We start from the raw sequence: 27,325 nt of genomic DNA, 5'->3' as shown, positions 1-27,325 counted from the left end.
TTTCAGTGATGCAACTTAAAAGGTCAAACTAATATATGAGATAGACTCATTACATGCACGGCGAGATAGTTCAAGCCTTGATTTGTCATAATTTTGATGATTATGGCTGACAGCTCATGAAAACCCCAAATTCACAATCTCAGAAAATTAGAATATTACATGAAATCAATAAAACAAGGATTGTACATAGAACAATATCAGACCTCTGAAAAGTATAAGCATGCATATGTACTCAGTACTTGGTTTGGGCCCCTTTTGCATCAATAATTGTGTGTGGCATAGATGCTATCAGCCTGTATATTCATTAAATACCTCCCATTGTCAAAGCTAACAACCAGGAGCTCTCTTACACCCTCCTGGTTTCCCTCCTGTTTTGCTTCATTCATTCATTTCCTCCTGTTTTGCTTCTTTCTCTTCATTGGTCAACCAAGGAAAGCCAACGGTCTTATCTGAAAAACTGGTTTTCAGCATTATATTCTCAGTTGCCATTTTATATCTCTTGGTCAAAACGATCATGGCCACAAAGCCAGGAAACCGAGCAAAGAGATGGCTGGGGAAAGAGTTTTGCCAACTCAATCATCTTTTGTTGTTCTGCTGTCCAAATTATCATTTGCTCCATCTGGCTTGGAGTTTCTCCCCCATTCCCTGACTCTGATCTCCACTTCTAGCCTGGAGTGATCAACCTGCAATGCAACAAAGGCTCTCTCACCATGTTTTATGTTGTATTCAGCTACGTGGGTTTCCTAGCTGCCATCTGTTTCACAGTGGCTTTCCTGGCCCGAAATCTCCCTGGGGCCTTCATTGAAGCCAAGTTGATTAATAATAATAATAATAATAATAATAATAATAATAATAATAATAATAATAATAATAATAATAATAATAATAATAATAATAATAATAATAATAATAATAATAATAATAATAATTTAATTTTTATACCGCCCTTCTCCCGAAGGACTCAGGGCAGTGAACAGGCAGATAAAATAATACAATATATTACAATAAAAACACTATTTAAAAAACTTATTCAATATGGCCTAAATTTAAAATACAATACAAAATATAAAATAAACCCCAATAAAATCCATATTTTAAAACCCTATTTAAGCCAGTCCTGCTCAGAAGAATAGATATGTCTTCAGCTCACGGCGAAAGATCCGGAGGTCAGGAAGTTGTTGAAGTCCTGGGGGAAGCTCATTCCAGAGGGTAGGTGCCCCCACAGAGAAGGCTCTCCCCCTGGGGGTCGCCAGCCTACACTGTTTGGCTGATGGCACCCTGAGAAGACCCTCTCTATGGGAGCGTACCGGCCGGTGGGAGGCATGTGGTAGCAGAAGGCGGTCCCAAAGATATCCCGGTCCTATGCCATGGAGCGCTTTAAAGGTGATAACCAGCACCTTGAAGTGCACTCGGAAAACCACAGGTAGCCAGTGCAGCCTGCGCAGGATCGGTGTTATATGGGAGCCACGAGTGGCTCCCTCTATCACCCACGCGGCTGCATTCTGAACCAACTGAAGTCTCCGGGTGCACCTCAAGGGGAGCCCCATGTAGAGACCATTGCAGTAGTCCAGGCGAGAAGTGACGAGGGCGTGAGTGACCGTGCATAAGGCATCCTGGTCTAGAAAGGGGCGCAACTGGCGGACCAGGCGAACCTGGTAAAAAGCTCTCCTGGAGACGGTCGCCAAGTGATCTTCAAAAGACAACTGTCCATCCAGGAGAACACCCAGATTGCTCACCCTCTCCATTGGGGCCAATGCAGCTGACTGTAGCGGGATGCCAGCATCCATCAGCATACTGATCTTCTGCAGTATCTGAGTGAGTTTTGTGCCCACCTATCCGAGCACCAAAGTAAAATACATGTTGGCCGTGCAAGTCTTCTCCATCCCTGCTCCAGTGCTGGGCTGTTAGGCTGCTGCATCTTTAACCCCAAGCGCTACATCATCATTCTGAGGCCAGACCCTAATAGAAAGGACCAATTTACAACAAGAGGAAATCAAGAAATGTGGGACAGAGGAATTTTAAGTCTGAATAGTCCACACCTAGAAAATGATCCAAGCTGCTCACCATACATAAGTTGGCCAATGATTTTATTTATTTATTTATTTATTTATTTATTTATTTATTTATTTATTTATTTATTTATTTATTTATTTATTTATTTATTTATTCCACCCTTCTCCCAAAGGACTCAGGGCAGTTTACAGCCAAATAAAACAACATAAACATAGACAAAAATTAAAAACATATTAAAACTGATTATAAAATGGTCTAATATAATTAAAACTAGGATAAAACCATCATAAAACCCCCACTTAAAAATTTCATCAGGCTAGCCCCGCACGGTGGAATAAAAAGGTCTTGAGCTCGCATTTAAAAGTCCGGAGGTCGGGGAGTTGATGCAACCCCGGAGGCAACTCATTCCAAAGGGCAGGAGCCGCCACAGAGAAGGCCCTCCCCCTGGGGGCCGCCAGTCGACATTTGAAATAATTAAAGTGGATTTGGAATATATTGTCCCCAACATTGTACAGTAAAATTCCAGGATGTCCACTGAGTTTTCTGAATCCCCAAGGGACCATGTCTGTCCACTGCCTGAGATACCACATCCAGGGTTTTGAAACTTGACTGTTGTGCAGTGTATAAATAAATAAACAAGTTAAATAAAATAAAAGGAATTGATCACATGTTCCATTACATTGAACAATGGAAAACACTGATTTTAAATAGCATCCCATAGGTGAAACTTGCTTAATGCCAGTGACTGTGAGAGTGATCTTGGAGTTCTAGTGGACAATCAATTATATATGAGCCAATAGGGTGCAGCAGTAGCCAAAAAAACAAAATAAAATAAAAAAAGCCAATGCAATCCTAGGCTGCATCAACAGAAGGATAGGATCAAGATCACATGAAGTTCTAGTACTGCTTTAAAAATCTTAGAAAACCACACTTGGAATACATCTAGTTCTGGTCACCATAATACAAAAAAGATGTTGAGACTCTGCAAAGAATGCAGAGAAGAGCAACAAAAATGTTGGGACTGGAGGCTAAAACATATGAAGAACAATGACAGGAATCCCACCACTAAAAGAATCTAATGGCAAAGAATGTAATGATGAAACAGTTAAAGCAAACCTCTTTAACACATTCTTTGACTCAGTCTTTGTTAACAGTAATGGCTCATACCCGACATTCCCCAATCGTATCAACAATGAGTACAACAATGAGTACTACGACCTAACACATATAGACTTCACAGAAGACAATGTTGAAAAAGCTCTTCACAAACTGAAACCATCTCTATCTATTGGGCCTGACTGACTATGTGCATACTTCTTAAAAAACTTTCCACTAATATAGCAAAACCCCTAAGCATAATTTTTGAAAAAGCTTTCATGACCAGTTCCCTTCCCAAACTTTGGTCACTAGCCACAGTCATCCCTATCTTCAAAAAAGGAGACCCCAGCCTAGTTGAAAATTACAGACCAATCTCTCTATGCTGAGTCACCTGCAAAGTAATGGAATCTATCATCAACCAATCCATTACCCTCCACCTTGAAACAAACAACCTACTCTCTAATAAACAATTTGGTTTCAGAAAAAAATTATCATGTAACTTACAACTTTTCCATTGCAAAAACATATGAACTACAAATTTTGATCAAGGCAAATCAATAGATGCAATCTACATAGACTTCTGTAAAGCTTTTGACTCAGTAGTACATGATAAACTTCTCCTAAAACTAAAATCCTATGGCATTTCAGGACCCCTCCACAATTGGATAACCGCTTTCCTGTCAACAAGTGGTCAAAATAGGCAATGCTCTATCAAATCCTGTTCCTGTCATGAGTGGTGTTCCCCAAGGCAGCGTTCTTGGACCAACGCTCTTCATATTATACATTAATGATTTCTGTGACCATATCACAAGTAATTGTGTTCTCGTTGCTGACGAAGTCAAACTATTTAACATCACCAACAATACAACTACCCTTCAAAAAGACCTTGACTTTGTATCCGAATGGTCTAAAACATGGCAACTCCAAATCTCAACCAGCAAATGCTCAGTCTTACATATTAGAAAAAAGAACCCAAACACTAAGTACAAGCTTGATGGACATTACCTTACAGATGACCCCCAACCTGTTAAAGACCTTGGAGTTTTCATATCAAATGATCTAAGTGCCAAAGCCCACTGCAACTACATAGCAAAAAAGGCTCTAAGAGTTGTAAACCTAATTTTGCGTAGCTTCTTTTCCAAAAACACTACACTACTAACCAGAGCATATAAAACATTTGCTAGACCAATGCTTGAATACAGCTCGCCTGTCTGGAACCCATACCACATCTTTGACATTAATACAATTGAACGTGTCCAGAAATATTTTACAAGAAGAGGTCTCCACTCCTCTGAGTACAACAAAATACCTTATGCCACCAGACTTGAAATCCTGGGTTTAGAAAACTTAGAACTCCACCGCCTCCGACAGGACCTGTATTTAACTCATAGAATCATTTATTGCAATATCCTTCCTGTTGAAGACTACTTCAGCTTCAATAGCAACAATACAAGAGCAAACAATAGATTTAAACTTAATGTAAACCGCTTCAATCTTGATTGCAGAAAATATGACTTCTGTAACAGAGTTATTAACACTTGGAACACACTACCTGACTCTGTGGTCTCTTCTCAAAATCCCAAAAGCTTTAACCAAAAACTGTCTACCATTGACCTCACCCCATTCCTAAGAGGTCTGTAAGGGCGTGCATAAGAGCACAAACATGCCTACCATTCCTGTTCTATTATTTCCTTTCATTATATCTAATTAATATAGTTATTACATACTTATGCTGATATATATGCTTATATATTATATAGTTGTTACATGTCAATGCTTATATATACTGTTGTGACAAAATAAATAAATAAAAATAAATAAATAATTAAATGTCCTTCTACAAAGAGGAAAGAAGGATTAGGGGTGACATGATATTCCTGTTTCAATATTTTAGGGGCTTCTACAAAGATGAGGTCAAACTATTTACCAGAGCACCAAATGTAAGACAAGAAACTATGGTTTGAAACTAATCAAGAAGAGAAGCAACCTCAAACTAAGGAGAAATTTCCTAATAACAACAGCAATCAGCCAATGGAATAGTTTGCCTTCAGAAGTTGTGGATGCTCCATCATTGGATGCTTTCAAAAATAAACTGGGCAACAATTGTTGGACTAGAACAGGGGTCAGCAACCCACAGCTCTTTCATCCTTCTGCTGTGGCTCCCTGTCGCTCAAAATATGTGTCGCAACTGTCAATGTATGACACACAATTTATTGAGTTTTTTGACTCCCGGTAGACCAACCACGGATAAATCCAAGAAAAGAAAAGTTTCAGAAGAAAACAGAATGTTTAATTCAACTACATATGCTAGTTTTGTGGCTGTTCAGGAAATAGTCAGGCACGGGAAAGGTTTTGTGGCTCCCAGTGTTTACTTTTCTTTGGGAAATGGGTCCAATATTTGCAAGTTAGACAACTGTAGAAGAAAGATTCCACTGTGAAAAGACCATCTGGAAGAAGGAACCAAGTCTTCTACTTTCAAAATTCCCGAATGTCTCAGTTCTAGTTCCATCCCTTTCTGGAGAAGAATGAGTTTTGCAATCTTTCTCAGATGAAACTGTACTTGGAGCAAAATGGAGATGTAGCAGCAATCTGGACATCGCATTCTGGGTGGTTATCCCCAAGAAGTATCTTATCAGAAGGCCACTAACGAGTTTTGAAAGACAGAGATTTGTCATCAACCAAGCTATTCTGTCAAAGTTGAAGATGCTCAACAAGGTTGGTGAAATGTTGCCATATTTTTATTTATTTTTATTTATTTTATTTATTTGTTTATTTTGTCTATCATATATAAGATAACAGGTAAAAGTTTAAACACTGTAAACAGGGCACTTATGCACGCCCCTTACAGACCTCTTAGGAATGGGGTGAGATCAACAGCAGACAGTTTAAGCTTAAAGTTTTGGGGGTTTGGGGAAGAAACTACAGAGTCAGGTAGTGCATTCCAGGCATTGACCACTCTGTTGCTGAAGTCGTATTTTCTGCAATCGAGTTTGGAGCAGTTTACCTTGAGTTTGTATCTATTATTTGCTCATGTCTTGTTGTTGTGTCTTCAGCTCCCGAACCGGACCTACTGGCAAAGAGTGACTTAGAGAGTGAGGGGAAAGAGCCGAAAGGACTTGCCTCTGCAGGACCTTCTTCTCTGGCTCCGCTCCAGGTCCCAGAGGCAGGCCAGGTGGAGGAGGAGGAGCTGACACGGCCTCTTTCCCCCGACCCCTCCTCCTCCCTGGCAGAGCTCCAAGAGCCAGCTGAGGAGAATCAATCTTGGCTAGATGCAAAGCAGTGAAGCTGAGAGAAACGTGTGCAGCAGAGGAAAGGGAGGCTTCAGCAGCGATGGCCGCCTCGCTGGAGGGTTCCCCTCGGCATGAGGGAAAGCCGTGGTGGTGGACTCAGCGGCCTCGGCAGCGAGGTCTTCCTCCGTGGTGGTTTTTAATGGAGGGGGAAGCTGCTTCAGCGACTTTAATGCTGGCAGTAGCTTTTGAGCTTGTCCCCTCAGCGATAACAGCTGTGGTGGGGTGCCCTCCTCAAGACCGGTCAGTCTTTTACAGAGAGCTTTCCACCGGTGCAGCTTTGTTGGTGGCCAAGTGTGATTGGACACAGGCAGAAAACAGACCCAACAGCCTCCAGCAGATTCCTGAAGCCTTTAGAGATGAATATTTTGTGTCCATTAAGAAATCCGAGTCAATCTATTCATAAACCAAACATCTTCAGCTCCAGCTGATGGGATTAAGAAAGACAAGACATGAACTTTAGGACATAATAGGATTAACCTGCCACCAATCAAATAATAAAACCACACAAAGCGAACCTCAAAATTACAAAATACTGTAAACTGTATAAAAATCCTTGCACTCATCAAGCTAATTTGTCAGCTATCCCAGAACTACATACTCTTGTTGGTTCTGCTCATCAATTGTGTCCTCTGCAGAGCTGCTCCCATACCATGCAAGAATGTCAAATGTCAGGACACTCTCAATGGTACTGCAACAGTAGGACAGAAGTATATCTATCTCAGCATCTACTACTGTCCTACTGCACCATTGAGTGTCCTGAAATACGGCATTCTTGCATGGTATGGGAGCAACTCTGCAGTGGATGTAAAAGCTCTACAGAGAATCATTCAAACTGCCCAGAATATCATCAGGCTCCAGCTACCAGCCCTGGACGACATCTTTGCATCTCGCTGTTTGAGGAAGTTGCATAACATTCTCAGAGACTCTTCCCATTCTGCTTTCAATCTTTTTGGACTGTTGCCTTCTGGCAGAAGATACAGAACAATTAAAACTCGGACTACACATCTTCTGAATAGTTTTTATCCCAGAGCTATAATTGCACTCAACAATGAACTAAAGGGCAACAATCAGTGAGCTGTTGAACAGCATTACTTGGTCTGCTGTGTGTATTGTGGTTCTTCAACAGCTGCAGAGCTGGCAACAGACTCAGACAGCGATGAGGCTGAGGAAGAGTGTGGGCCAGTCCTGTAGACTGGGGAAGGCCCAGATGAGGGCTCTGTGTTGGAGGCTGAGGTGAGGCCAGGGCCATCGGGGAGTGAGATGCAGATTCCAGAGCCTCCAGAGACTGACAATAGTTAGACAGAGGAACAGGAGGAGCCTGTTCCTTATGCATGCATGAAAAGAGGTGCCAGAAGGCAAGGGCAGCTCAAGCAAAGAGGACAACTTGGGTGTTTCATAGTATCCTGTGTGGATGTGGTCCTACTTGTATGCCCATTAATCTTTTGTGTTGTAATGACCTGTGTGGAAACGTCCTGAGTTCTGGGAATGTGACGTCCTGTAGTGGTAATGAGTTTCCTGGAAATGTCCTGAGTTCTGGGAATGTGACCTCCTGAGTCTTGTGTTGTAATATCCTAGGTGGTAGGTTGTGTTGTAACATCCTGACGTTTGGTGTTGTGGCCTCTGGAGTTCTGTGATGTGATGTCCTGAGCAGATGGCTGTGATGCAGTATCCCGGGGTTTGGTTTGGCTCTTAGTCTGAGGTCTTGTCATGTGTTTATGGCATGTGTCAGTTTGCTTTGTGTGTGAATCGGAGGGGAGCCAAGATCAAGGAGACCAAGGAGTCTATGAAATATCATGTAAAATCTGCCCAGCCACATACATTGGACAAACTAATAGGAGAATAAATACACGCATCACAGAACACAAGAACACAGTCAGAAAAGAAGAAAAGCACCTTAAAACCACAGGACATGAAATTGATTTGAAGGAACCAAATTAATCTTCAAACTGAACACTACAACAAGAGAATAATTATGGAAGCCATCGAAATAGAGAAACACCCCCACAACATGAACAAACGAGATGACAGTCCCACCTATCAGACATCTGGAAACTAGCCCTGGTCAACAAACGAGTCCCAGCCACAAAAATTGACACTGGACCCAGGATAACACATGACGCCACCACCAATCATCCCCACCAGATTCAAACCCAAACCCATCCCACAGATGAAACACAACCACCATCCAGAAGCCAGAGCATGCTGGCACCACTGGCTGCTGCGCCCCCCTCTGATCCCCACACAAAGCAAACTGACACTTGCCATAAACACATGACAAGACCTCAGACTCAGAGCCAAACGAAAACCTGGGATGCTGCATCACAGCCATCTGCTCAGGACATCACATCACAGAACTCCAGAGGCTGCAACATCAAAGCTCAGGACATTACAACACAACCTACCACCCAGGATGTTACAGCACAAGACTCAGGAGGTCACATTCCCAGAACTCAGGACGTTTCCAGAAAGCCCATTAACACTACAGGAGGTCACATTCCCAGAACACAGGACATTTCCAGAAAGCCCATTACCACTACAAGAGGTCACATTCCCAGAACTCAGGATGTTTCCACACAGCCCATTAACCAGGTCGTTACAACACAAAAGACTAATGGGCACACAACTAGGACCACACCCACACAGGATGCTATGAAACAGCCGACTAATCTGCAAACACCCACTCCACCTACCAATCAAAATGCAACCACACAGCCAGCCAACCCACTTACAGCAACACTCCCCACCTCCCCACCAGTATTTAGAGCGAGATGGCAGCTCCGAGCATGCTTTGCTCGCACAAACACGAAGCCGTAAGCACCAGCCTGAAGATGACGAGTGAGACCTCGTCAAAACGTCGCCAAGATACTCTCAACCTTACACGGGAAAAGACCTGCAACGCCAAGACCTACATCTACATCTACATCTAAATCTACATCTACATCTACATCTACATCTACATCTACATCTACATCTACATCTACATCTATCTATATCTATATCTAATCTATATCTATATCTATATCTATACCTATACCTATATCTGTCTATCTGTCTATCTGTCTATCTATCTATCTATCTATCTATCTATCTATCTATCTATCTATCTATCTATCTATCTATCTATCTATCTCTCTATCTCTCTATCTCTCTATCTATCTATCTATCTATCTATCTATCTATCTATCTATCTATCTATCTATCTATCTATCTATCTATCTATCTATCTGTTGTGTCCCACTCCTCCGCTGACGGCCGGGTCAGGGAAATCCGAATCAGGCTTGCCTCTGCAGCTCTGCCCAAAGTCCTAGCAAAGTCCTCAGAGCAGGCAGGAGACCAGTAAGTGACTTCAGCAAGATAAGTTCGACTTTTGCCTGACTCAGAGACTGCCAGAAAGCAGATCCTTTATATAGGCCATGGGGTGTGGCTCCATGACTCAGCACTCATTAAGGCCTGCCCCTCCCTTCCTTCTGTTGCCTCCGCCTATCCAGCCTTCTGATGCGAGGGTCACACCAATCAGCAGCTGTTGGGAATAAACCCTCCTCAGGCTCACATGCTGTGGAGGAGGGGGAGGGGTCTAGCTGCTCCGTTTGCCTGGGCATGGAGTCAGGGCTGGGGCCGGGAGATGCTCCTTCTTCTGCAGTTTGTGTGGGCATGGAGCCAGGACTTGGGCTGGGAGGCATACATTCCTCAGTGTTCGGGAGCAGGTAAGAAGGCCCCGGCTGCTTTGAGGGCGGGCAAGACACAACACTATCTATCTATCTATCTATCCATCCATCCAGTTTTGGTCGCCACGATGTAAAAAAGATGCTGAGACTCTAGAAAGAGTGCAGAGAAGAGCAACAAAGATGATTAGGGGACTGGAGGCTAAAACATATGAAGAACGGTTGCAGGAACTCGGTATGTCTAGTTTAATAAAAAGAAGGACTAGGGGAGACATGATAGCAGTGTTCCAATATCTCAGAGGCTGCCACATAGAAGAGGGAGTCGGGCTGTTCTCCAAAGCACCTGAAGGTAGAACAAGAAGCAATGGGTGGAAACTGATCAAGGAAAGAAGCAACTTAGAACTAAGGAGAAATTTCCTGACAGTTAGAACAATTAATAAGTGGAATGACTTGCCTGCAGAAGTTGTGAATGCTCCAACACTGGAAATTTTTAAGAAAATGTTGGATAACCATCTGACTGAGATGGTGTAGGGTTTCCTGCCTGGGCAGGGGGTTGGACTAGAAGGCCTCCAAGGTCCCTTCCAACTCTGTTGTTATATATATTATATTATCTATCTATCAGAATTCTTTTTTCCAATCAGCCTCCATTTTATTTCCAGGGTCTTTTTCCCAGATTGGAACTGAACCTGATTTTTCTTCCTACCTAATATGAAGGATCTTATTGTCTTACATGAATGTGGAAGGACAACAAAGAGAGTATCAAGGGGAAAAAATATTCCTATTGGCTTTATAACTTTCTCCCTATTGACCAAACTATACAGTCCACAGGAGCTCTCTTTCCTATCTCTTAGCTCTCATCCAACAATTGATATTACTATGCTATAGTAATATAGTAATATATATTAATAGTAATAGTAATAGTAATATATTACTATTTGTGCCATCAGCCAAACAGTGCCGGCTGGTGACCCCCAGGGGGAGAGCCTTCTCTGTGGCAGCACCGACCCTATGGAATGAGTTACCTCCTGGGTTACGCCAACTTCCCGACCTCCGGACCTTCAAGCGGGAACTGAAGACTCTGCTATTCAATCAGGCGGGACTAGCCTAAATATTATTTTAATTTGATATTTTAGTTTAACTTAGTTTTAACTGAATTTTAAACTGTATTGATTTATTTATAATTTTATAGTTTAGGGTTTTATATCGGTCGTTTGACCGTTTTAGTTTTAAATTGGCCGGTTAAATATTTCATTTTAAATGTATTTTAAATTTATTGTGTTCCTATGTGTTTTAATAAGGCTGTACACTGCCCTGAGTCCTTCGGGAGAAGGACGGTCTAGAAATCTAATAAATAAATAAATAAATAAATACTAGAACGTATGGGAGATGAAATCACAATTCTGGCCAAGAAATCAGGTCCAGTTTAGGATTAACCTTTTAGGATTAGTAAGTGTAATAGAAAAGCAAAACAAAAACAGGTTATCCCCGTAATATTAGGGATGGCTCATAGATACTGTTTGCTTCCATGGGGTTAGAAGACAGGCAGGAATACAGTTAAGTGTTGAATCAACCTAGAGTGACAGCAAATTCCATAGCTCTGAGTGACCTTCCCCAGCAATTTCTGGAGACAAGGGACCACATTGAAGTCAATCCCCTGCTTATTGAACTATCTTCGTCCAACTTCACTTAGTGGACATTTTCTGACTACGGAAAAGTGCCCCCAGGGGTATACCTGTGATTTTTCACTAACATGCTCTTTTTCAGCCTCCCCTTTGCGCATGGGGATCAGGAGGAATTTCAGGGTCCTCAGAGAAGTTGCTTCTCACTACAATTTTCACCATCCCGGTCTTTGAGACCTACTATTTCTATAGTGATTGCCTTTGATGTAAACATCATACTGAAGCAACATCCAAAATAACTTGCATCAGAAAAGGATAACCACCTTGGGTGGTACATGTTTTGGGACAGGCAGGGGCTGTGCTGCTGAATGGACCTTGCCCTCTTTTCCAGATAAAGCTCAATTTGTTTCTGTTTGAATAAGGAAAGCCCCTGGATCTTCCATTTTCTGAGAGTGCTTTGAAATTATCTAACTCTTCTTTAGAAACAGGGAGGAGATTAATTGAGTCCCATCAATTATGGACCTCCTGCTTCTGCTTTCGATGCTACTGGTGTCCCAGACAGTCTCTGGGAAGCTTAGAATGAAGTGCCCACTGAATATGGTGCACTTGGATAGAGAAAGACCCTGGAGCTACTACAGGCCAGGAGACCATCTCATCGGTATAGTCACCAGTGCAGTAACACTAAAACAGAAAATGTTGTTGTTCAACCAGCTTCCTTATAGTCAGTCTTACTTGTAAGTTATTCAGTGTGATGAAATTGTATTCCTTCCACCTGCAGTTCTAACTCTTTCATTCTTCTCTCTTTATTCTGCTTACTCCTATATTTCAGGAACTGATTAATTTTTTTGATTGATCAGATTTCTACGGGTTTCCTCTTTTGTCTTATCTAGGGGAAGAGACACAAATACAAAAATGGAGCAAAAAAAAAAATACCTAAAAGAAATCCAAATTATTTTCCTCTCCATGTCCAATCTAGAATGCCCAACCTGAATACTGACTTTTGTTTAAAGTAGTGATTGTTGTAGTTAACCCTTGACCACATCATTTCCATATTTTTATAACTGCTCATTGATATTCAGTGCCTAATGCTTATAGGAATAGAGGATGACTTGTTTTTAGAACAAGGGGACACGGTGTCAGGGGCTAGGCATTGAGCTTGTCGATCAAAAGTTTGGCAGCTCAGCGGTTTGAATCCCTAGTGCTGCTGTGTAACGGGGTGAGCTCCTGTTACTTGTCCCAGCTTCTGCCAACCTAGCAGTTTCGAAAGCATGTAAAAATGCAAGTAGAAAAAATAGGGACCACCTTTGCTGGGAAGGTAACAGCGTTCCGTGCGCCTTTGGCGTTGAGTCATGCCGGCCACATGACCACGGAGATGTCTTTGACAGCGCTGGCTGTTCGGCTTTGAAACGGAGATGAGCACCGCCCCCTAGAGTTGGCAACAACTAGAACATATGTGCGAGGGAAACCTTTCCTTTACCTGTTTTTAGAACAGCTTTTCTGGGTCACTTATGAAATATCCTCTTCCTTTTATGATGGTTGCAGTTTAAAATAGGAATAGTTTTGCAGACTGGGTTCTGTGCTGATGAAAAATTACTGCTGCTATAAAAAATAGACTACTTTTGATTCTTATCTGCTTCCCATTTTCTCAACATTTATAAATATTAAATGTTGATGATTGACTATCTTGCCTCTGGTTTTCGATTAGTTTTGACTTCCGACTCAATAGCCTTGTGTTGATAAGGATAATGAAATTGGGGGAAAAGGTATTTTATTACTGCTGCTGCTGATGCTTGTATTAACGAAAGCATTTTTTTTTTTACATTAGTGACACTTATACTTCCAAAGGAATAGAACGCTTTATTTTCACCATTCAAGAGAGCAACAAGAATATCCAGCTCCTGTGCAATCTCACATTTGGCTACAATATCCATGACAACTATCTGAACACACTTGGCACTTCAGAAGTCTTGCTGGACATGCTCTCTACTGGAGAAGCCAATGTTCCCAACTACAGCTGTGGAAGGAAGGACCACCTGTTGGCTCTTCTTGATGCAGCTGACAGGGAGATTTCCATCCAGATGTCAACATTGGTAGGCACCTACAAAGTCCCACAGGTTTGTGTTTGTGTGTTTCTCTACATAGTAATGTGAGTGTGGTGGTAGTGGGTGCAGGATAGATCCATTCATGTCTTCTCTATGGAATTCAAGAGCTGCTTTTCACTACGTCCATTGTAGGAACTGGAATACACATTAGAATGGGATGAAATCAATAGAGAGATGAAGGCTGCATCAATAGAGAGATGAAATTGATAAATGAGAATATTTGTAGCTCAGTGTTGGAATGAGGGTTTCTTGTTCCTTTCTTAGCTCGGTTATTTTCTTCCAGATGTTTCATTACCCAACCTAGGTAAGATCATCGGTGCTAGTAAGGAGTGTGAGGTATGCTCTCAATTTTATCTTAGAATGACTTGTCCTATAAGCACTGATGGGAATGATCTTGGAGGGTTTTTGGTGGGCTGTTAGTTTGTTTGGCAATTCCTTCATTGGGATATTGTTTACTTCTTGATTGTTGGTCTGATGTTATTCAACATCAACTAACCAACATCATGATAATCAACCTCAATTTACGTCATTAATTATTGGTGCAAAATGAAAGCTATGGAAACTACCGACTCCCAAAATTGTGTCTGTTAGAACATACAAAATTTCAACTAAAGACCTCTTGGCTTATACAACTGACAAATTAAATGAGGAACTATGGTCTCCTTGTCTCATGCACAACTGGAGAAGACAGTAAAAAGAGGACTGCAGAAAGAATATATAGAAGCAGAGATCAATGTAGCAATCTTCCAAAACTAAATATAATATGGCCCTTTATTGGAGCAATATATTTCAGTTAACCTCTGCAAATGTGAGTCTAATTTGTTAATTTGTTTCTCATCTTCCATTTTTATATAAAGTCTTCTTAATATTCTGTGTTTAATATTTTAAACAATGGCCAAGCAACGAACTATTCTAAGATGTTTATCAAAACAAAAAGTTGGAGTTATTAAAAACTCATATTTTGGAGTTGCCTTCTTCATTGCTTTTCCAGATCAGTCATAGAGTTGCTTCAGAGACTCTGAGTGATAAAAGTAAATTCCCTTTTTTCCACCGGATGCTCCTCAAGGAAGGGTTCCAGCATTCAGCAATTGTCCGAGTTCTCCTGCACTTCAGGTGGACCTTGATTGGTCTCCTTGCTCCAGACACAGAGGAGGGAGAGAATTTCCTGAGGACTTTTCCTCCTTTGCTTCTCAGGAATGGAATTTGTGTCGTTATATCACAACAATTCGCAATGACTGGAGATCTAGCACCCTTCAGGGATTCCAGCTTTTCTCAGTGGAAACAAGTCAACGTCTTTGTTCACTTCACAGAACACATTATTGTTTCAAACACATTTCATATTTTTCATCTAACACTTGACATTTTATCAGGACCCATCAGAGAGAAAATCTGGATCACCACAACTTTGGGAAACTATATAATGACTCATCTTGGATATCACAAATACCTCCATAGTATTTGGAGCTTTGAATTTCTGCAAAAAACAAGCCCAAAAGATGGTGCCTTTGAACCCTTTTCCTTTTTAGACTCCCAGTATGAAGACAAGAATTTTCAGTGCTCTTTTTCAAAAAATGTTTTTTCTGTCAAAGGCCGGAAAAGATGCACCCAAAATACTCCAGTGGAGACAGAAGATGATTTGAATGGGAAGTTGATTGAAAACAGTGACTCAGTTTACACTATCTTTATAACTCTGGCCCATGTCTTGAAGGCTGCATATTCATCCAGGTCCTGGAGGAGAAGGAAGGAGGCCCAAGAGACACTGGAAGCTCCAAGGCTGCAGCCGTGGCAGGTATGGGGTCCCAACAAAGATCCAACAAACTAAATTCCTCTGGAGAAGGAATCCATTAGAGAAAAAGAGGAATCATATCAACCTCCTTGTGCTACAAAAAGCCAACAGATTTGGTCAATCTAGTTGCTGGGGGAATAATTTACCAAGGAGCTGGTAGTAGATATATTTTGATATTAAACACTCCTAATTTTAAAAAAGGTGATTACACCTTTAACACTATTCCTGTATGTATGGTTTGTGATTAGCACTATAGAATTTTACTGTTATAAATTTGAAGGACACTCTGAGAACAACAAGCCTCAGCTGGGTTCTATTTTCCCCTTGTGAGTGGCTCATGAATCATGCTGGATTGAGGAAGACAATTACTCCAGCAGAAATAGAATTCCTTCCTTGGGACAGTGGTCTATTTCAAGTAGTCTGAGTAAAAGTTAGCTCAGAACATTATACAAAATGTTCCTTTGTTGTTTATGACATGTCAACCTCTGTGACTTCTTTCACAAGATCAGAGTTCATCCTTTTTGGGACAAGATTACATTTTGTCAGTGTATAAGAGTTTAAGAATTGGAATAGACATGGCAACAGGTCAGCCAACGAGGACTGTTTGGTGACTCAGACAGTTTGGAGCCTGGGCACAGCTTAGCATAAGTGTTCTTTATATAAGAGCTTGAGTGCACTGGCACTATTTTGCTTCCATTGTTGCTTCTGTGAGCGGTGCTTCATCTGTGGTGATAAGACTCATTTAAAGAAATACTGTTTACAAGGAAGAAAAACAACAGATGGACAAGCTGCTGTTGCGAAAGTTAGCTAATGTAATAGCGGAGACAAATGGTTAATAGACGGTGTGGCTAGTTAAACAATTGTTAATAATTCTAAATTGTTTTTCAGAGTGAATCGGTTATTTTTATTAGAAAGAAAGTTAGATGAGTGAAATATAGAAAATGCATCAATAGAGTTAATAGAGTTAAATAAATTAAGAAAAGGATTGTCATAGTATTTGATATTTAATGTAATGGTATTAAGCCAGAATAGATTGAATAATGAATATGGTTGTAAACTTTAACTGTTATTGCACAAAATATTTGTACCCAGATGACACACTTTTTAATGGAAGACAGATTGTTTGCATTAAAATATTTTTTTTTTTACAAAAGCAAAAAAGAAAAGAAAAAATCCATGCTTTTGTGTAAGCGACCTTTCTTTTCAAGGAGTTTATGAATAATCTGTTTTTTGCTGTTCTTCAATTTATTTGATACCTGCTGTAGAATGTTCCCTATATTTTTTCAATATACGATTGACAAATTTTGCTGAACCTTTCTTGTTCACAACTTAGTGGTAACACTTGTTGTCCTAATTAAGCATGTTTGCAATTTAAAAAAATAATTCGAAGAAAAAGCCACACAGTTGGAACAACAAACCAAGGTTTCTGCTTTTAAAATTCCTGGATGTTTCCATTCTAGTTCCATCCCTTTCTGGAGAAGAATGAGTTCTACAATCTTTCCCATTGGAATCTTTACATGGACCATAAGGGAGAAATAGCTGCAGATATGGACATTGAGTTCTTGGTGATTTCGCCTGAGGGGGATTTGATGAAAAGGAAATTGGGGAGTATTGATAGACACAGAATTATAATTAATGAATTTGCTCTTTCATGGATAAATCTGCTCAACAAGGTGAGTCAAATATTGCTGTGTTTTCTCCTTTTTTCTAAAGTTTATGAACCATTTCAAATGGGTTAATTCTAGTTGTCATGGCTGATGACCCTCACTGGGAGCTGAATGTACAGAAGAGAAAATGTTAGATGAATTGTGGAGACTTCAATCAGTGGTGAGATTAATTTTTATTTACTACCTGTTCTGTGGGCATGGCTTGGTGGGTGTGGCAGGGGAAGGATACTGTAAAATCTCCATTCCCTCCCCATTCCAGGGGATAGTTACTGCAAAATCCCCATTTCCTCCCAATCAGCTGGGACTCAGGAGGCAGAGAATAGATGAGGGCGGGGCCACTCAGAGGTGGTATTTTACCAGTTCTCCGAACTACTCAAAATTTCCTCTAAAAGAACTGCTCTTTCTTAAGTAGAAAAATTCTTTATTTCAATGTTAGATGCCAAAGTCAAGAGTAGTGAGTAAATGAACAATCTGCCAGTATATTTATCTCTCTTAAATATGTTTGGAATGTATCAATGATTTCATATTTTTCTAAGTGAAGGCCAAGAACTACAGTATATGGCGAATGTTAATGTCTACATCCATTTTCATGCATGCTTTGTCCCAATCTACTTTCATTGGCATTTATTTATTTGTAACAACAGTATATGTAAGCATAAGCATGAAATAACTATATGATATATAAGCATATATATATATAAGCAAAAGTATTAAAAAAACTATATGAATTGGATACAGTCAAAGGGGACATTGGGACAGGAACGGTAGGCACGTTGGTGCTCTTATGCACGCCCCTTATAGACCTCTTAGGAATGGGGTGAGGTCAATAGTAGATAGTTTTTGGTTAAAGCTTTGGGGATTTTGAGAAGAGATCACAGAGTCAGGTAGTGCATTCCAGGCATTAACAACTCTGTTACTGAAGTCATATTTTCTGCAATAAAGATTGGAGCGGTTCACATTAAGCTTAAATCTATTGTATGCTTGTGTAATGTTGTGATTGAAGCTGAAGTAGTCTTCAATAGGAAGGACATTGTAACAGATGATTCTATGAGTTAAACTCAGGTCATATCAAAGACGGCGGAGTTCTAAGTTTTCTAAACCCAGTATTTCTAGTCTGATGGCATAAGGTATTTTGTTGTACTTAGGGGAGTGGAGAACTCTTCTTGTAAAATATTTCTGGACACGCTCAATTGTATTAATGTCCGAAATGAGGTGTGGGTTCCAGACAGGTGAGCTGTATTCAAGAAATGGTCTAGCAAATGTTTTATATGCTCTGGTTAGTAGTGTAATGTTTCTGGAGAAGAAGCTACACAAGATTAAGTTTACAACTCTTAAAGCCTTTTTTGCGATGTAGTTGCAGTGGGCTTTGGCACTTAGATCATTTGATATGAAAACTCCAAGGTCTTTAACGGGGTGGGGGTCATCTACAAGGTAATGTCCATTGAGTTTGTATTTAGTGTTCTGATTCTTTTTTACAATGTGTAAGACAGAACATTTGCTGGTTGAGATTTGGAGTTGTCAAATTCTTGACCATTCCGACACAAAGTCAAGGTCTTTTTGAAGGGTAGCCATATTGTTGGTAGTGTTAAATAGTTTAACATCATTAGTGAAGAGAACACAATTACTTATAATATGGTCACAGAGGTCATTAATGTATAATATGAAGAGTGTTGGTCCTAGAACGCTGCCTTGGGGGACGCCGTTATTGACAGGAGCAGAATTTGATAGGGCACTGCCTATTTTGACCACTTGTTGTCTTTTTGACAGGAATGTTGTTATCCAATTATGGAAGGGTCCGGAGATGCCATAGGATTTTAGTTTTAGGAGAAGTTTGTCATGTACCACTGAATCAAAGGCTTTGCAGAAGTCTATGTAAATTGCATCTATTGTTTTGCCTTGATCAAGATTCTCCTAAAAATTAAAATTTCTCCTAAAACTAAAAACTAAAAGAAACTAAAAGTTTCTTCCTTTTATGCATAGTCTAGAGTCCAGAGATGTCATCTCAACCTCCATTTTCTCTGGATAGTGAGTCCTAACACATTTTCTTTGGCGTTTCTTCTTTTTCTGCTTAGTCTCTGCCTCAGTCCCAATGTGTGGAAAGTTGTCATCCTGGGTTTGTCAAGCGGAAGCGAGAAGGAGAGCCTGCTTGCTGCTACGACTGTATTCCTTGTCCTGAGGGGACCATCTCCATTCATGAAGGTGGGGGACACCAAGGAAAAGGGCAGGACTTGTGGAATTGGATTCACCTGAAACACTCTCACGAAAGTGCAAGTTTAAAGACTGATCAATTGATTTTGGTTTTTGCTAGCAGTTCAGCAGTTCAATTCTCCCCAGCTCAGGGTTGATTCAGCCTTCCACCTTTCTGAGGTCGGTAAAATGAGGACCCAGATTGTTGGGGGCAATAAGCTGACTCTAACCTGCTTAGACAGGGCTGTAAAAGCACTGTGAAGTGATCTATAAGTCTAAACGCTATTGCTATTATCTTCAAATTGCACAATTTCTTATTTAGAGAGAGGAATAGCAGAAAAATCTTGAGGGAAGGTGTAGCACATTAGACAAGCTTCCATACTGCCAGAAAAAAATAAATCTCTTCTGCTTCTTAGTTTGTATTCCAGATTACTTGCAGAACTAACTTTGTTTCCCCAGCTAATTCGTTTTCAAAAGATAGGCATCAAGTATGTTATGATGACAGGATCCAGGAAATGTGTCTAGAAAGATTAATTGATTCATTGTCTGCCTCTAATAATGTAGGTTCTGCAAATTACAGAAGAAATCATTCAGGTTCCAGGACTTCTAACTGCATAAACTATAAAAATAAAGCTGTTTTTTTTTAAAAAAATAAAATGATATTCTTACATTTTTTTTGTAGTGATTTTAAGCAATGTTTCTCAGAAAATGTTGCTGGTAACAAAAGTTGTCACAGGAAAGTATTTCTTGAAAGGTGAAAGTACAGAATATTTTTTTAAAAAAAATATCGCTTTTTGTGTTACTCAGATACAGAAAAATGCACCAAGTGTCCAGATGAAAAATATCCAAATGAGAACAGAATCCAATGTATCCCCAAAGTTATAACCTTCCTTTCTTATGAAGAACATCTGGGCATCATTCTGGTCTCTTTTGCCGTATTCTTGTTCTTAGCCACAGGCCTTGTTTTAATCATATTCCTTCAACATCAGGAAACTCCCCTTGTCAAAGCCAACAACCGAGACCTCTCTTACGTCCTCCTGGCCTCCCTCCTGCTTTGCTTCTTGTCTCCTTTTCTCTTCATTGGTCAACCAAGGAAAGCCACCTGCCTTCTCCGACAAACCATTTTCAGCATCATCTTCTCAGTTGCCATTTCTTCTGTCTTGGCCAAAACCATCACAGTAGTGCTGGCTTTCCTGGCCACAAAACCAGGAAACCGAGTAAAGAGATGGCTGGGGAAGAGCTTGGCCAACTCCATCATCCTTTCTTGTTCTAGTGTCCAGATTATGATCTGCTCCATCTGGTTGGGAATTTCTCCCCCATTCCGTGACTCAGACTTTTACTCCCAGCCTGGGGAGATCATCCTGCAATGCAACGAAGGCTCTGTTTTCATGTTCTACATCACCCTCAGCTACATGGGCTTCCTGGCTGCCATCTGCTTCACAGTGGCTTTCCTGGCCAGGAATCTCCCTGGAGCCTTCAATGAAGCCAAGCTGATCACCTTTAGCATGCTGGTCTTCTGCAATGTCTGGATCTCCTTCCTGCCCACCTACCTGAGCACCAAGGGGAAATACATGGTGGCTGTGCAGGTCTTCTCCATCTTGGCCTCCAGTGCTGGTCTGCTGGTCTGCATCTTCATCCCCAAGTGCTACATTATCATTCTGAGGCCAAACTTGAATACAAAGGAGTATCTTACATCCAGAAGAAATGTACAAATGTGAGTTAGAGGAATTTCCATTCTCAACACATTTCAACAAGCCAAGCATAGAAATTGTTTCAAGTTGTTCCACTTACATGAGCTGGGGCAATGATTTTGAGCTGAAATAATCAAAGGGCAATGGGAAGATAGAGTCCTCCATCCCTATCCAATATAATTGGAAGATCTGGATAATCTGGATTATATATCGGGTCAAATTATTTAGAAATAAAATAAGAGGGGCGCTAAAATACAGCCCTAGAAGAATTTTACAAAAGAATTTCTAAATAATTAAGAGTATCTAAATTTAAGTGTTCCATAAATGTGGCTTAAGGGAAGGAGGTGAGATTGGGCATAAATATTCCTTAAATTCATCCATCTCATTCTTCTGATGATGGACACTCCAGAGTTATTTGGATGGGACCTTGCAGATCTTCTAGTCCAATCCCCTGCTCAGGTAGTAAACTCTATACCATTTCAGACAAATGACTGTCCAATCTTTTTTTAAAAACATCCAGTGTTGGAGCATCCACAACTTTTGGAGGCAAGTTATTCCACAGATAGATTGTTCTAATTGCAGGAAATTTCTCCTTTGTTCTAGGTTGCTTCTCTTCTTGATTAGTTTCCATCTGTTGCTTCTTGTCCTGCCTTCTGGTGCTTTGGAGAATAGGTTGACTCCCTCTTCTTTGGGGCAGCCCCTCAAATATGGAAGACTGCTATCATGTCACTCCTAGTTCTTCTTTTCATTAAGCTAGATGTACCAAATTCAAGCAACCATTCTTTATATGTTTTACCTCCAGTCCCCTAATCATCATTGTTGCTCTTCTCCACTCTCTTTCTAGAGTTTCAACATCTTTTTTACATCATAGTGATCAAAACCGGATATAGTATTTCCAGTGTGGTCTTATCAAGGTTCTAAGAGGTAAAGGTGGATCGTGACCTGATTCAGAAGACCTGCTCTTAACTTTTAGAACTGGAAGTTTGTAAGGACATCCCATTCAAAGAAGGAATTCCTCCTGAAGTCATCAATAATTTCTCAAATTTAGCAGAAAAGTGTTTGGTTGGGTGTATCTCCCTTCTTGGCTTTATCATGGTTAGAGTTTTCTAGCACTCAAGAAGTTCTCAGCCTTCCTCATTCCTTCTTGGACCTGGGTAAACATGTAGCATTTAAGGACTGTGCCACAATCTGCACCATTATGTCGAGAAAGTCTGTTTTTGATGATGTACCTGCATAAACGTGTAGTAATATGGTCAGGTTTTGTATGGTGTCTTCTGTTATTCTGCTGTTTTGGAGAGAAACTGTTAGTCATATCCATGTACCAATTTTCTTCAAACCATGTATGTGATTAACTAATTTGATGTTAAATGTCTTTTTCTTATTTTGTTCAACTCTAATTGTTCATTTTTTAATTTGTTTTTCTCCTCTGCGTTCTCCTTTGAATGATGTATTTTGTTGACAGCTGATCTAAGACTAAATATATTTTTTTAATTTTTAATTTACAGTCTTGCATAGAACAGTGGATTGAATTCAATTCCAGCAGGCCTCTTCCACATCTATGACTCTAGTTATAATATATTTTTTTTCTTTGTTGTATCCCTGGACTTTTTCTTACTTAAGCAGCATACCAATTTTGTGCATGGGTTGACAAATGTTTACAAAAAATAAGTAGGGAGTAGCAATAATCTTTTGCTGTTGTTGTTAGTTGTGAAGTCGTGTCCGACCCATCGCGACCCCATTTACAATGTTCTTCCAGGCTTTCTTATCCTCTACCATCCTCTGATAAATGGGCAATTTGGGGGGGGGAACCCACTTCTTAGATGAGTGGAATCATATAAATCGAAATGGTATATAGAGCTACAAGGCCAACCTTTGTTTTGCGATTAGAACAATCCCATAGATTTGCAATGAGAAATGGTTTATTTTTGGGATCTAGCATTCTCAAACTGGCCTCTCCATTTGATTTATGAGAGATGTTTCCCTCCCTATTTTATTTAATTAGTCCCCTCCCCCCTTAGGTTTCTGAAAGAAAACAGGTGCGGGAACTGAGTTCACAAAGTTGATGTGTTTGAAGAAAGCTTCCAATTCCTGTGTTTTAATCTTGACCCACAGATCTCCAACATACCTGTATACCAATGAATGGGAGGAATTCCTGTGAAGGACTTTAGAAGGACTTTGGTTTCTACTTCCTCCATGTCAAGCAGTAGTGGGTTTCAATTTTGTTTGCTACTGGTTTGCTCGCAGGTGCTCACCTGCTTGCGCGTGTGTGCTACCTCTGCGCATGCACAGAAGCTTCTGCGCATGCACAGAGATGTCTGGGCGGGTGGGTGGAGCCTCCTGCTGCCGCTGGTACCGATTCACCCAATCTTGGGCTAAGCGGTAGCAACCCACCACTCATGTCGAGCTTGGCTACAACTGGGATACAGGTGAGCCCATGGCACAGCTGTGATTTTGTCCGTAGAAACCTTCATTGTATTTAAAAGCTGCCACAGTAGTGAAGAAACAAACTGGGGCCTATCAATGAGATTTAATCTGGCTCTTAAGGCAAGAAAGAAACACCAAAATTGAGAATTCAGAATCTCTGACTATTCCACTAGGGGGACTTCTCCTTCAGAGCTACCCACCTTCCTGAGTGGAAAACATCATCAAAAAAGGACAAGAAAGAATGTTCTTTCTGCCCCAACTCAGTAAGCTCAAACTGCCCAAGGAGCTGCTGATTCAGTTCTACAGAGGAATTATTGAGTCTGTCATTTGCACCTCTATAACTGTCTGATTCAGTTCTGCAACCCAACAAGAAAGACACAGACTTCAGAGGATAATTAGAACTGCAGAAAAAATAATTGCTACCAACCTGCCTTCCATTGAGGACCTGTATACTGCATGAATCAAGAAGAGGGCCGTGAAAATATTTACAGATCCCTCACATCCAGGACATAAACTGTTTCAACTCCTACCCTCAAAACGACGCTATAGAGCACTGCACACCAGAACAACTAGACACAAGAACAGTTTTTTCCTGAAGGCCATCACTCTGCTAAACAAATAATTCCCTCAACACTGTCAAACTATGTACTAAATCTGCAATACTATTAATCTTCTCATAGTTCCCATCACCAATCTCTTTCCACTTATGACTGTATGACTATAACTTGTTGCTGGCAATCCTTATGATTTATATTGATATATTGACCATCAATTGTGTTGTAAATGTTATACCTTGATGAACGTATCTTTTCTTTTATGTACACTGAGAGCATGTGCACCAAGACAAATTCCTTGTGTGTCCAATCACACTTGGCCAATAAAAATTCTATTCTATTCTATTCTATTCTAAATGGTCCCTTCCCCACAGGAACACAATCATAGCAGCAACAGGGATCCCCTTCCTGAGGCACCTTGAAGTATCCTGGACAGCAGCTCTCCACACATTTGGATTCAGAGAGGGACTAAGGGAAAATAGAAAACATGTCAAGGACAATGTGTAGAAAATGTGTTGTGTGCATCTGTGGCATATTGGCTTTATTGGCCTGTTTGATCTTCTGCTTATATGAACCAACCATGGGAGTTAGGGAAAGGGCTAAAGAAGCTCATTTCTGGCCATGAAGGGCAGCTGTGCTTTCACAAGGATTGATATCAGTGGTGGGATTCAGCCGGTTCGCACCTATTCGGGAGAACCGGTTGTTAACTTTCTAAGCAGTTCGGAGAACCGGTTGTTGGAAAAAATCTTATTTTGTTTTTTTCCCCACTTTACAGGGCTAATCCTGTAAAGAAGGCAGGAAGGAAACATTCTGGTGTTGTTTCTAGCTTAATCTTTATTGCTCTGCTTACAGAAACTGCCTCTCTGGTTAACCCTTTATTACATTGTAACAGCTAAGGCAAAGCGTCCATCAACGTGAGTGACGTTGAGTTGGCCACACCCACATAGCCACATGACCACCGAGCCACACCTACCCAGCTGGTCATTAGGACAGAGAACTGGTTGTTAAATTATTTGAATCCCACCACTGGTTGATATGCTGACCTGGATGCTAGCTAGGGCTGTGGTTGGGAGATGTCAAAAGAGGAATTCCATTGGGGCAACCTGATGTACATTGGACTAGAGCCCTGGGGGGGGGTGTTGTGGTCCGCCAACAGCCTGCAGAGCTGGCAGTGTAGTCGGACAGTGAGGAGGCTGGGGAGGACAATGGGCCAGTCTGGAGTCAGGGGAAGGCCCAGATGAGGGCTCTGAGTCAGAGGCAGAGGCTAGGGCCGTCTGGGAGCGATGCATGGACTCTGGAGCCTCCAAAGGTGGATAGCAGAGAGGCAAAGGAACAGGAGGAGTCTATTCCTAGTGCTCTCATGCAAAGGGCTGCCAGAAGCCAAGAGCAACTAAAGCAAAAAGGATGACTCAGGAGTAAGGCCAGGAGATGATTGACCCCTCCCAGAAGGCATTGTCTAGGGTGACCCAGGCTTTGCTGGATACAGATGGGTTACAACTCCATCTGCAGAGTAATAAGTAGGATCACAGAAATGGAACTATGATTCCCTACTATCTGGTTCGCACAAGCCAGTACAGCCGGCGGCGGGAGGCTCCTCCCATCTGCTGGGATGTCATTACATCCCGTTTTTGACCTTCTGCGTTCACATTTCCTAACTGGTAGCGAAGATAAGTGCATTTCACCATTGGCGGAAACATTTGTATGTCCAGAGCAAGAACACTTGGAAGTGCCTTGGGGAGAAACCTCCCTACTTCACTGAAGGGTAAGAAGGGGAGGCAGAGCAGCAGAATCAGTCCTGAAAGATCCTGTCGTTGGAGTCAATCTTCAAAGAAGCACTTCTGACCTGAGTTGGAAAGATCTGAAGAAAAAACATTCCCTTCACTTTCACCTGCCAAGTAGCAAGTAAGACAACTTCATTCAAAGAGACAGCAGGATAAAATCTGAGTTTGAACAGAGCCTCAGGACTCGTTTCTGCTCAACACAGAAGGGACACAATCACTCCTCCGAAGTCAGATTCCCCTTGTCAGACACTTCCAGTCATTGCTCAAGTGAGGTCTCTGCAGAAAAACCAATAATTGAATGAAAAAGGGGGCCACACACATTTAACAATCACATAGGGAGGCCACTGTTCCTCAGATTGCCGGCTGTGAATCCCTCTATGTGAGGTGGGGCCATAGGAATCAGTTGGGCTTGTTGATCGCATACCTGGCTCCTTGCTGCGTGAACACAGCCCTGCCCGAGCTGTTGGAGGTACTTGCCGGTGTGGCGGTTGAGACCCCCAGACTTATGGTTATGGGGGATTTCAACCTGCCATCAGCTGGCTTGTCATCGACTGCAGCTCGGGAGTTCCAGGCTTCCATGACGGCCTTGGACCTGATTCAAGTAAATGATGGCCCTACACACATGGGAGGAGGCACACTGGATCTAATTTATATCTCTGGACAGTGGTTAAATGATCTGGAATTAGATGACTTAGTAACAGAACCGTTGTCATGGACAGATCATTTTCTCCTTGCCTAGACCTCCGAACCGCCACCCACCATCGCAGGGAGACGGAACCTATACGTTGGTTCCGTCCCAGGCGCCTGATGGACCGTGAGAGGTTCCTGACGGAGCTTGGGCCAATTCCTGAGGATCTGGCCCACGGCTCGACTGAGGAACTAGTTGCGGCCTGGGAACAGGCCGCGGCTGGGGCCTTGGACCGGGTCGCGCCTTTGCGGCCTCTGACCCGGCGCAGGTCTCGTCCGGCCCCTTGGTTCTCCGAGGGGCTGAGGGAGATGAAACACCAGAGAAGACGCCTAGAGAGCACCTGGAGGTCCAGTCGTTCCAAAGCTGATCGGACACTAGTTAGGTCCTATTCTAGGACCTACCTAGTGGCAATGGGGGAGGCGAGGTGCTCCTACACCTCCACCCTCATTGCGTCGGCAGATAACCGCCCTGCTGCCGTGTTTCAGGTGACCCGCTCCCTCCTTCATCAGGAGGTGCGGGATGACCCTTTGCAGGGACGTGCCGAGGAGTTTAGTGGTTATCTATACGATAAAATCGCTCAGCTCCGGGATGGTCTGGACTGAAATTGGGATGATCCAAGGGAGGGAGAGGAGGCACGTCTTTTCGAGTCTGTTTGGGATGAGTTTGACCCTGTGGCTCCCGAGGACGTGGACAGGTTGCTGGGGAGGCTTCACGCCACTACATGTTTACTGGACCCGTGTCCTTCCTGGCTGGTACTGGCCAC

The 27,325-nt window shown here is 41.7% G+C and overlaps 1 protein-coding gene across 1 annotated transcript; it reads left to right on the top strand.

Moving 5' to 3' along the window:
- Positions 1-17,087: 17,087 nt before the first annotated feature.
- On the top strand, positions 17,088-27,051 carry LOC131190433 (vomeronasal type-2 receptor 26-like). Its single transcript, XM_058167755.1, has 4 exons — positions 17,088-17,243; positions 19,310-19,436; positions 20,376-20,947; positions 27,022-27,051. Exons 1-4 carry the CDS (start codon positions 17,088-17,090, stop codon positions 27,049-27,051), a joined length of 885 nt encoding a protein of 294 aa, XP_058023738.1.
- The last annotated feature ends 274 nt before the right edge of the window (positions 27,052-27,325 follow it).

Source organism: Ahaetulla prasina, chromosome 2, assembly GCF_028640845.1.
Source record: "Ahaetulla prasina isolate Xishuangbanna chromosome 2, ASM2864084v1, whole genome shotgun sequence".
In the NCBI taxonomy this organism is placed as follows: Eukaryota; Metazoa; Chordata; class Lepidosauria; order Squamata; family Colubridae; genus Ahaetulla; species Ahaetulla prasina.
The sequence above is the reverse complement of the archived record's forward strand: the minus strand, read 5'-3'. Positions and strand labels throughout refer to the sequence as shown.

What these genes read in the sequence shown, in the direction of transcription:
- LOC131190433 (XM_058167755.1), top strand. Translation starts at nt 17,088, where the DNA reads ATGGACCATAAGGGAGAAATAGCTGCAGATATGGACATTGAGTTCTTG. An exon ending in GGATAAATCTGCTCAACAAG is followed by an intron (nt 17,244 to 19,309) that starts GTGAGTCAAATA and finishes TTTTCTGCTTAG; the next exon opens with TCTCTGCCTCAGTCCCAATG. An exon ending in GACCATCTCCATTCATGAAG is followed by an intron (nt 19,437 to 20,375) that starts GTGGGGGACACC and finishes TCTTGTTCTTAG; the next exon opens with CCACAGGCCTTGTTTTAATC.